This window comes from Pygoscelis adeliae, unplaced genomic scaffold, assembly GCF_000699105.1.
Source record: "Pygoscelis adeliae isolate BGI_AS28 unplaced genomic scaffold, ASM69910v1 Scaffold102, whole genome shotgun sequence".
In the NCBI taxonomy this organism is placed as follows: Eukaryota; Metazoa; Chordata; class Aves; order Sphenisciformes; family Spheniscidae; genus Pygoscelis; species Pygoscelis adeliae.
Window position 1 is genome coordinate 15,933 of NW_008824228.1, and position 11,059 is coordinate 26,991.

Below are 11,059 nucleotides of genomic sequence, written 5' to 3' on the forward strand. Positions count from 1 at the left end.
GCCCTGGGCAAGGCGGGCAGATTCTCCGGTTCCTCCCTGCCAGGGCCTGCCGCCGGCAGCTCCGAAATCCTCACCTCACCACTGGAGGGGTCCCAGCAGGATGTGGGGCTGGTCCTGCAGCCCACCTTCTCCTTCACCGTGCGCTGGCGGCTCCGAGGTAGGCAGGAGGGGGCCATCACCCTGCAGTGGGGATGCCAGCGGGATGCAGGGGGGTGGCTTTGAGCCTCACCACCCCGACTCATGCCACCTCGGACCCTTCTAGGCACGGAGACAGCCCAGATGACTGCCTTCCTGGGCCAGTGCTACGTGGGCGCCAACGGGGAGGAGACCCTGCATGCCCTGTGGCTCCTGAGAGAGGCGGCTGACAGCCCCACCGAGGACTGGAAAGCCACCCGGTGAGCACTGGGTCCCGGCCACCGCTGTGCCAAGTTTTCCTGCACCCTGGGCTGGAGAAGGGAGAAATCCCAGGGGAAGAGGCATGGCAGGACCAGGAGGGGGAAATTCACCGGTGATGAGCAGGGGCTAAGGAGCACCCCTGTGACCTGGCCAGCCCCTGCATCCCGGGTGTGCCGCAGCGTGGGTGACCCCAGGACAGGGTCTGTCCTGAGCCAGATCCCCCCCGGGACTCTCCTTACACTCTCCCCAGCAGGGAGAGAGCAGGACACGATGCCAGCACCCGATGCAGCCTCTGCTACAGGGTGTTGGAGCCTGTGGCATCCCACTCAGCACCCAGCGAGGCAGCGGGGAATGCAGTGCCCCCCCTCGGGTTTCCCCTCTGGACCCTCCACCACAGCATAGGTGACATGAACCACAGTGATTTGGGGTTTCCTGCAGGATTGGCACCAGAGTTTTCACCCGGATAAAATAACAGCAAGCAGGGAAATCCAGGAGACTCAGGACTGCAAGGATACAGCGCTTCCCCCGGCCAAGCTCTGCCCGCGCTGACATGCTGCATTTCAGCAGCTCTCAGCCCACAGGTTCATGCTTTCCCAGGCAAGTTCAGCCCAGTGTGAAGGCTGGGCACCAGGTGCAAAATAAAGGGTTTTTGTGGGGATGTAGGGCTTGACTCTGGTTTCTGCCCTGCCTCAAACCCATGGGGTTTGTCTTGCCCTGCAGCCAGCCTCCCATGGGGAGGCTTCATGCGGCATTGCCAAGGGCAGCAGGGTCCCTGGGGATGGGGGCTGTCCCATGTCCCCTCCCTGGCAGTGTGCAGCAGCGCTGCACCGGCAAACCTGCCGCTGTGCTGTGGGTAACTTGTCCCCTCGGGGTCCCTCCCAAATGTCCCCAGGAGTGCGGGGGCAAACCAGGCAGTGACCAGGCAGCGGGATGAGGCGCAGCCTTGGTGGGATGCCATGGGCAGCATGTCCCAGGGCTGCAGGGCAGGCTCCAGGCAGAGCCTGCCCTGTGCAGAGCAGAGCAGAGGAAGTTTCTCGGGCGCCCGAATACACAGGGCGGCTGCAAATGGCTTTTGCAGAGCCGGCAGCCTCCTGTTCCCAGCCCCGGCGGATGTGCTGCGGCGGCCGGCTGCCAACCGCCCCGGGGGTGGGGAAAGCTCCCAAACAGCCCATTCCAAGAGAGACCCCTCGGTGTGGCCGTGTCCCCTGAGCAATGCACATGTGGAGGTCTCCAGCCAAGCCTTTGCCACACTACGTGTGGCCAGGGAAAGGGAAGAGGGGAAGGACGCATCTGGCACTGGCTGGTTGTTTTTCGGGCATCCCAGCCCGACCTCTCTGCTTTCTGCCTCAGACATCTTGCCAAAGGGGTCCCAACATGACCAGCTCGGGTCCAGCAGTCCCAGGGCTGAGGTGCCCAGTTTCGGGAGCTGGGGGAAGGCGGTGGCTCCATTGCTGTATTTCCAGCTGCTTTTTTAACGGGGCGCTTAGATTTCTGCAAGTTTTTCTGTTTCCACCAATATCCAGCAGCTGGTGCTAGTAGATAAAAATAGGATGGGTGCTGACACGGGGTTTAGGTTTCCCTTGAAAAGGAGGGTTTGTCTTACTTCGGCTACTGACTGAAATTCCCACCTCTCCAAGGAACGCTGATTCCTTTAAAAAAAAAGGAAGACCTGATTCCTTTAAAGCCGTGAGCAGGAGGTGTTTTGTTCCGGCCACACAGCCCAGGCCTTCCTCGGCAATAGGAGGCAAATTTAATTTCATGCTTTCACAACTTCCAATATGTTGCCACCATGGAAAGGAGACGGCACTACCAACACTCACGGAGTCACCAAGCAAAAAAGAGAGGGTTTCAATTCGGCAACACCCATATGGGACTTGCCAAGGATTGAGCAGAATATTTTGCCCTGAAAGGCTCATGTTTGTGGTCTGTCGGCGTGCTCCCACGATGCTGATGCAGGCACTTGCCGGGACATGCGTGGGATACGGGTTGACCTTGGGAATAACAGAGGGAACACGGTGGGGAGGGCAAGCAGGGACTGTAACACCAGCCTAAGCCAGAGTGCGGGGCCATGTGTGCGTGCAAGCAGCGCCGATGCACACAGAGCCTGCACTCTGATCCCTGCAGCGTGCAAGGGAGATAGATGTCGTGGAGGGTCTGCAGCAAGGAGGAGGAGGAAGGTAGCAGAAATACCAGGCTCCTCCTGTTCCTCTGCCTGATGGAAACAAGGTGTGAGCCTCCTTGGCCAAAGGACTCATTCCGGGCATTTTTATCATCGCCGCCCTTTAACCCAAGGAGTGAGGCCCAGGCTGGGCTTCCTTCCTCTCGCCGGCTCAGAGTTGACCACTGTGGGACCAGCATGAGATCACAGACAGCAGTGAAAAAGAGCAGCCCCGGGGCAGTGGGGGCTGAGACTGTGGAGCAACCGTCCCCAAAACTCCCGGTGCAGACACAACCCCAGTGCAGTAGGGGAACCAGCTCTGGGCTCTGCGATATCCCAGCCTCTGCCGCAAGCTTTCTGCATGGAAGGGCCGCACTGGCTGGGGGGGGCAGAGCCTGGCAGCAGGAGCGTGTGTTCGGCTGCATTTGATGAGGAGTCCACTGCGCTCGCCTGGCTCCCTGCCCGCTCTCCCAGAGCTATCTCCCCTCCTGACATTTGGCCAAGCAAGCCAGACTGCTGTGGAGCGTGGTGCTGGCCCCATTGCCCTTGGCCAAACACCAGCTCCGGTGGCCGTTCCCTGCTTTGCTGGCAACACCACCGTGTTTTATTTTGGATTGCTCTTACAATATTGGTTAGTGCTGGGCCAGGGACTCCAGGTGACATCAATGGCATTACGCACCCTGGCCTTGAACCGCAAAAAAACAAAATTAAAAAGTGAGGATGGGATCCTAGACCTTCTTGCCACTGTGCACGGCTCCTGGGGAAAAAGGCCCACCGGTTCCCTGGGGATGCTCGCGGGCTGCCTGCCCCGGCCAGGGCAGAGCCGCCACCTGATCCTGTTAGGAGCGTGCTGCTGCCCATCCCGAGACAGGGCCCATGCGTGAGCCACCCCTCGTCTGTCTCTCCTCCCTGGGCAGAGACACAACGTTCAATTTTATGTCTTGTTCACCTGCACGAGCACCCTTTGCTTCCCGGGTGGGCTGCAAGCGTGGTGCTGCCTGCACCCGTGGCCTCGCTGGGCTCCCGCGCCCCCAAACCCCACGCCGGGTTCCGCAGCCTGAGCTCAGGGTCTGCTAGAGCCTCCCCTGGACCCAGCAATCCCAGCCAAACCTAGGGCCCAGCCCTGATTTAGCAACCACCCAGCAGGCAGGGCCCTCCCCGCGGCCCCCGGCCGAGGGGATGAGGCTGTTGCACCACCTTGGCTCTGCTCCGCTTCCTGCGATTGTGCAGCTCCCCGTTACGAAAGCAGCGGTGGAAGCAGGCACCGGCTCCTCCTGCTTCCTACTGGGGAAGCTGCTCGCTTCCGCAGCGCCGGCGGCTTGGGTGCACGCAGGTCACACGTGGGCGCTGGGTGCTCACAACATCCACTTGTCTCCAAAAGCGGTTCAAGAGTGTTTTCGCACCCTTGAAGGTGCGTAAGAGCAGAGCAACTGCCCCGCAAACTTGCGCCGTGCCTCAACAAGCCCCTCTGCGCAGCCACAGCCATGGGAAGGGAAGGCAGCGCGCATTCCCCTTTGTTAGGCTACCCCCCAGCCTCCCTTGGGTTCCTCCCACAACGCTCCCAGCCCCTGGCGCAGCCCCCAGCCTCCCACCCAGCAGCCCAGCCCCTCACCAAAATGACCACGGAGGACACAGTCACACATCATCAGCATTTATTTACATGTTATTAATAAGAAAATTATTAATCATCCTGATCTAGTTGAAGATGTCCCTGCTCATGGCCAGGGCGTTGGACTAAATGACCTTTAAAGGTCCCTTCCAACCCAAACCATTCTATGATTCTATGAAATGTCCTGAAGTAGGACGAGGAAAGATGCTCAACAGATACCACTAAGTTGCACTCCAGGAAAGACACTGCTCACCAGCTCAAAGTGTTTCTGCTCAGCCCTGGGGAGCAACCAGAGCCAGCTGACTGCATCACCAGCCAGCGCAGCGAAGCTCGGGCACACGAGGACGCAGCTTTGAAACCATCCTGTGGCCAGGAAAGCCTTCAGAAGAGCAAGCAGCTCTGCTGCTCTCTGCTCCACGTCCCCTCAGCAGCCTGGTTCGAGGCATGCCTTCTCCCCGAGGCCCAGAAGCCTGGCTCCCAGGCCTGTGGGAGATGAAAGGCTCAGCCCCTACGGAAGGGAAACAGCACACACGGTTCGGAGAGGACTCCACATTACCTTCTCTAGCCAGGCCAGGAGCTGTGCCCATGGCTCGAAAGCTAGCAGGAACAGGCGACATGCAGGGTCTGTCGCAGTGGCAGGACCACTCTCTGTGAGGGCACTGAAGGTCAGCTCGCTATCTCACACCTAGAAATCAGGTAACACTGCAGTATTAAGTGGAAGGGACAAGGGACAGAGGCTTGCGGCCACCAGACACAGTAAGAAGTGCGGGACCCAGCCTGTTCACCTCCACCCAGGCAGAGAAGAAGCAGGGCAGCAGCCTCCATCACCAACTGCATCCAGTCAGACCAAGTACGGGCACCTCAGGCCCGACCGTCTTCACCCTCCAATGCCACAGCCCATCCCTGCGAGCCACGGGACGCACCCTGGGCTGCAGGCCACGTCAGCCGCCATAGCAATGTTCCTGGAGTTTCCTACCCCATCTCAGATAGAGTCCTGCTATAGATACACAGAGTAGAGTGTCAGAACAGGTCAGCCCTAAAATGATTCCTCCCTGGTAAACCCTCTGAGCTGCCAGCAATCGGGAGAGTATTCAAAAGAATCTGCTTTGATAGATTATCTGTTAATGCAGCCCTGTTTGTCCCTGCCCAGCAGGGTGCCCAGTATCACCCCGAGAAGCAGGAGGCAGCGGTGGTCACATCTCATCGGCATGGTGCTGCTGGATGACAACTCTGGCAGCACGTTCCACCCACTCCTGCCTCTTGGCTTTCCATGCCGCCGGCACTGCTGCCTGCAAAGTGTTGCTCTGGGAGCGCGGCTCCTGAGGCTGGGAAAGGCCCAGCTCAGAGCCTGCTGCTGCTGGAGGGTTGGAGGACGAGTTGCTGTTGAAAGGAGATCCGGGATCGGGGTTGGGTGGACTCTGCCCCTCTTCCCATGATTGATTGAGGCTGCCCAACAGCGAGGGGTCATGAGGCTGTGGGCTGAACCCCTCCAGTGCAGCGTCCTCCTGCACATCAGGTGCTACCCGGTCTGGGAACTCGCGGATCTGCCGTGACAGCACTGAAAGAGAGGTGGAGCCAGCCCGGTCATTCCCAGCCTCTCATTGTCCTGCTCCGAGCACGGGCCGCCACAGAGCCCGTGAGAGGGGAACAAACTGTTCAACTAGGGCTGCCTTCTCCCAGGGGAGGCAGGGAGAGGACGCTGCACAGCTGCCAGGCACAAGCACAGTTTGTGCTCCAAGAGGGACTGGATCCCTCCAGTTCTTGCACCGCCCCTGGCCCAAAGCCCTGCAACAGGGCTGAGGAAGGAAGAGTCCAGAGCTGGGGCGAAAGAGCAAAGCCAAAACTAGAGGTCACCCCAGGCAAGGGGCTGCTGGGTTGGAGCACGCCTGGGTTCAGGCTGTGTCTGAGGAAGGTGCCCTGCCCTGGAGGGCAGTGCTTCACCTGGAGCCATGGCTCAGTCCCCGGGCACTCACCTCTGAGCTCTGGCTGTGGCTCTCTGCTCCCAAACGAGCAGATGGTGGGGGAGAGAATGAAGCAGAAGGACAGAACCACGACCTGGAAACAGAAAGATCAGCACAGACCTCAGCAAAAGACACAGACGGGCATCATCAGCCGCAATAAACGCATTTCTCCCAAACTTATAAGGGCAGCAGAGACCCCTCCACAGACACTGGGGCTGAAGCAACTCACCATAGTGCAGGTTTTTGCTGTGGTAGTTTTGGTGGTGGACTGTCTCACGAAGGCCTGCAGTTTCCGCAACTGCTCGAGCAGTGACCTGCAGGAGAGCAGGCAGCGCAGGTTAATGCAGCGGCTGAACCAAGAGCTGCACACCCCCCTTCTCCCCACTTTGCAGCCGAGGGCAGGCCACAATCCCAAGAAGAGGAACAGCCTTCCCCACATCTCCTGCCATGTCCAACAACAAGAACTCACGTGTTCTGCTTCTGCAGCAGCTGCACCTTCTTCTCCAGCTCGTGGTTCTGAGCTGTGCAGGCTGCCACCCTTCCCAGGAAAGATGAACAGCATGGGGGAAAACCAGAGAGGTTCTGTTAGTCAACAGCAGGGACTTCACCAGAGTCTCTCCTCAGGTAATCAGCCACCACCTCTGGGTGCCTGGGGCAGATAAAATTGCTCCTGGAGTCTACCTAGCACCACCTGGAGCAAAGCCCAGAGACAGACATCTCACACCAGGTTTGGGGAGGGGTGAGCCCTGCCCAGTCCCACAGAGAAGCACCAAGACTAATCCCTCAGGATGCTCGCTCCTAGTGGCACACCGGCCCTGCAGATCCACAGTATCAGGCTGTATTGCAAACTAGCCTGACCTGGAGAACATGCTGGACCTGGCAGACCAGCACCTGGCTTGAACAGAGCAAGCTCCGGGCCATCTCCAAGCGTAAGAGAGCAGAGCAGGCTATGCCCCGAGCTTCTGAGCCCCCTGAGGAGAGCTGCTGCCCCACAGGGTCAGCCTCACTTTCTGCCCAGGGTGGCAAGACCCCAGCAGCAGCACAGCACAGCTGCTTGTGACCGGTACCCCCTGCTCCCGACCCCTGGCAATGTGGTTAGCACAACTAACGTCATTTTATGAGGCGAGCATCCATTCTCTGTGACCGAGCAGGTCATGTATTCATTCCCATCCCCTCATTCTCAGGCCCTGAAGGTCCTGTGCACCGAGTAGACAAAGCAAACAGATTGCTTCTTCCCCTCCCTACCGGCCTCAAGGTTCCTGGGCGCCAGGCCGGTTACTCCCTTCCTTACCGGCCTTGAAGGTCCCAGGCACCCGGCCAGCCCGGTGTTGTTGACGACCCTGTCACAGAGCAGGGAAGCGTAACAGCACACAGAGCACTGTCCACAAAATCAAGCAGTTACAAGTCCTAAGGGGGAACTTGGACTGGAGCTGCTGCTGGACAGTGAGACCCGGGACCCACCCTGGCCAGGGACACCTCCACCATCATCTGCTTCCTCCCATGATTGAGGGAGTGACTGGTATTCCTTTATATAATTTTCGAGTCTAGATTATGGTCATTATATTGATACAGCAAACCAAGATCTGACCCGATCTGCAGAGGATCCAGGTGATTAGAAATCATAAGTTAAGTTGTATTAGGATCTAGGTGATTAGAAATTACAAATTAAGTTGTATTATAAATTCTGCATTATGCTGTTTATAGATTGTACTACATTGATCCTGCTTGTCGAAATCCTGTGCCATTCTAATAATAAATTCTGTGCTATACTAATCATAATATGTTAAGAAAACAAAGCTTTAACTGAAACTATGATTTAGTGCAGTCATCATTCTGCCAAGGATCCCTAAAAGAACCTGTCTGTCCCCTCAGTGTCGGGCGACACTGCTGTGTGCCCGTACCTGTTTTCCAGGCCATCCACATACATCTTCTTCCTGCGACGACTATCCTGGGCTGACTGCTTGTTCCGGATCTTCCGACGCACCTTCTTCAGAAGCCGCTCTTCAGCCTGCAAGGGTCATTTCTCCTTAGCAGCAGCCCCAGGGGGCTGGCGATCCAGCCCTCACAAACCCTGCATACATCTCAGCGCTCAGCCCGCGTGCTTTTGTCCTCTGTCCCTCCCACACCACTGAATGAACTGCAGGAGCTGCAAGGCAAACTTTGGCCTGCCGATGTGGCCAGCAGCTTCCCCGGCGATAGCAAAAGTGAGGCACGCCTAAGGGAGATGAAAAGCACGTAGCTCACAAGCCACTAGGCAAGCGGGAAAAAATAGGCTAACTGCCTCCCTGCAAGCAGTCGTGAGTGGGGAGACTGACAGCAGCCAGGTCTCATTGCTCTTCGTATCTACATGATTAGCAAAGCAGAGGCTGCTGTGCACATGGACACCCCCCAAGCCTCGAAAAGAGGAGAAGGACACCAAGCCCTGCCACACGCTGCCCTGAACACAGCACCTGGGCACCAATGCTCTCATCAAGGCACCATTCTGTATTTTCGAACCCCTACTCTGGCCGAAGCATTCGAGAGGTCCAAGTCCATTTGGGAGTGACAGGCTGTAGCGAGGACTCACTTTGGTCAGTGGCAGACAGGTTGGTAATGAAACACCTTCTTTCTTCAGGAGCAGCCTCTCCTCCCCTGTCAGGACCAGCTCTGGGAAGTCAGACTAGAAAACAGCAAAAATATGCCCGCTGAGAATGTAAAGTAAAGGGAGTCTACCCCAGGGCAGAGAGGGCATGCAAAAAGCACACAGAACCGGGATCAGCTCTCCCAAAGCAGCATCATGCTTTCCTCAGATATATCCCCCACAGGAGCCAAGCCAGGAGAAAAGGGGAGATGCAACCAGAAGCAAAGGCTGGGGCACACACACGTGGCAGTCAGTACCTGCACGATGGCTCCAGGCACAAGCTGGGGTTCGGCATCCACAGCAACAGCAACGGGGAAACCGGAACTCTGTTCCAGTGCCTTGCTTGTGCCTTCCAAACCCATCCATGTCCCTGGGGAAGGAAAGGAGAGTCAAGCGCTGGGCCTCAGTAAGGCAGCACCTGACCAGCCAGCTTTGAGTAGCATGGAACCACAATTTTACAGCAGCAGAAAGCCACTAAATTCAGCTGTCTGCATCGCTGCCTGGCACCCACCCAGAAAACCCCAACGTGGGACTGATTTTCTGCTTGCACCCAGGACAGAAAGAGCCCGCACACATCACTTACCAAGGTCAATGGAAACATCTCCTTCTGCCATGTCAGACCTCACGCTTTCCGGCACCGGCCAGTCCCGATGGAGGGAATAGTTGTGTTCAACCTGCACAATGTCTGAGCTCCGAGGGCTGCCAGCAAAGTCGCTGCCAGGGCTATGGGACAGATGCTGATCCTCAGAAATGCCGCTGTCACTGTCAGCCGGCGAATAACCCTGCAGCATGCCTGGTTCATCTTCAAAGGGGCTCAGCAGGGAGCTGATGAAGTCATCCATCTCCTTGTCCAGGAGCTGCAGAGAAAAAGCTTTTACTCAGCAGGGAGCCAAAACTCCTGAACCACAACCCAGCAGCGATTCCTCCCAAAGAACTCACCTCAGGCTCTGGCAGGCCCCAGTCTTCCAGCAAGCCGTTCTCCTCCCCCGGGATTTCAGGGCAGGGAGCATCATCCTTCAGGAGGAAGTCAAGTAGGTCCTCATCTGCCAAGGCAGCCAGTTCCTCTGGGCATGACATCTGAGCAGGACACCCAAAGTGAGCACAGGCACAGGGGGAGACACCATCACTCCTTCGAGACGTCCCTCAGCCCCGACGGACAAAGTCTCCCCATGCAACGGCAACAGCTGCCAGGGCCCTGCAGCGACGACCAGCCCACGAGTACTTCCCCGGCAAGGCTCTTACGTATACCAGCACTGGTGGCCCCACCACACCAGTTTCTCCACCAGACTACTGGGACCCTGCCACAGGAGCCGTGCTCCGCCCAGAACGCAGAAGCTGCAGGAAGGATAGGGAAAGTGGAAGGGCCCCAGACTTTCTGCCGTGGAGGGCCTGCAAGATCCCGCCATTCCACTGAAGCCTGAAGGTGCTGCACACCCTGGCCAGCGGAGCCAGCCTCCTATCACAGGCCAACTATTAAGAGAAGTCATCGTCGTGGGGTTAACTAAAAGGGTTTTATTAATAATTAAACGATGATTAAATGATTGACGATTGAATGAAAATGAAATGGTAATCAAATGGTGATTAAGCAGTAATTGAATAGTAATTAAACAGTGAGACGACAATGATTTAAGTGATGATTTAAACAATAATTTAGGCAGTGGTCAAACACTCTACCTCTCACTGCACTTCTAATAATTAAGCTATAGCTGGATATATATACATATATATATCAACGTCGCTACTAAATATACATAAAAGCACACAATATACTTTTAGTCGGAATGTAAAATGCCGCTTACCTCGCCGTAGATATCAGATGCCGGGTAAAGGGTCTCTCAGCCTCGAGGAAGAACCTTGAGAGGCGTCCCTGCCCAAGGGGAGATCACCGCTGTGCGGCCCGCTGCCGTGCAGGAGAGCGCAATGGGCTCGGGGAGGCTACAGGCATTTATAGCGTAAAGCGATGGACGCGTAGTCAACCCCCCCCTTGGTGTTTGTGCAGGTGTGCAGCTGTGGCAGTTTTAGTTTTGTCTAGCCCCAGTTCGGGCCGGTGCCGTTATCTCCTGATAAGGCATGGCCTAGACTCCTCGGTCCCTGAGAAGATGCGGCCTCACATGGTTCTCACGGCAGGGCTGGTATCGGGCAGGCCTGCTTGTCGGTGATGCCTGAACCAAACCACTGCTCACTCAGTTGGAGCGGGGGCACCCGTCACACCTCCCCATTAGCACTGTTAAGCTTTCACATCTAGCTGGCAGGTGTCACGGTCCGAAAAAAAACAACCCAAACCCCCAAAAAACCCCAAACCCCCCACCAAAAAT

At 57.0% G+C, this 11,059-nt stretch overlaps 2 protein-coding genes across 2 annotated transcripts in view; one reads left to right on the plus strand and one right to left on the minus strand.

The window, feature by feature from the left end:
• LOC103926014 (avidin-like) overlaps positions 1 to 1,052 on the plus strand; it is a 1,860-nt gene extending 808 nt beyond the window's left edge. The window contains exons 2-4 of the mRNA XM_009334820.1: positions 1 to 157; positions 263 to 395; positions 835 to 1,052. Of these exons, the coding sequence (XP_009333095.1) occupies positions 1 to 157; positions 263 to 395; positions 835 to 868 (324 nt within the window). The 3' untranslated portion in view covers positions 869 to 1,052. The remainder of the gene's footprint in view (positions 158 to 262; positions 396 to 834) is intronic.
• Positions 1,053 to 4,284: 3,232 nt separating this feature from the next.
• On the minus strand, positions 4,285 to 10,949 carry LOC103926010 (cyclic AMP-responsive element-binding protein 3-like protein 3). The gene is made up of 10 exons (XM_009334818.1): positions 10,544 to 10,949; positions 9,684 to 9,821; positions 9,328 to 9,601; positions 9,002 to 9,114; positions 8,691 to 8,783; positions 8,026 to 8,132; positions 6,594 to 6,662; positions 6,354 to 6,438; positions 6,137 to 6,218; positions 4,285 to 5,721 (listed from the first exon to the last, which is right to left on the minus strand). The coding sequence occupies exons 2-10, from the start codon at positions 9,819 to 9,821 to the stop codon at positions 5,357 to 5,359; spliced, it is 1,326 nt and encodes a 441-aa protein (XP_009333093.1). The 5' UTR covers positions 10,544 to 10,949; the 3' UTR covers positions 4,285 to 5,356.
• Positions 10,950 to 11,059: the final 110 nt, after the last annotated feature.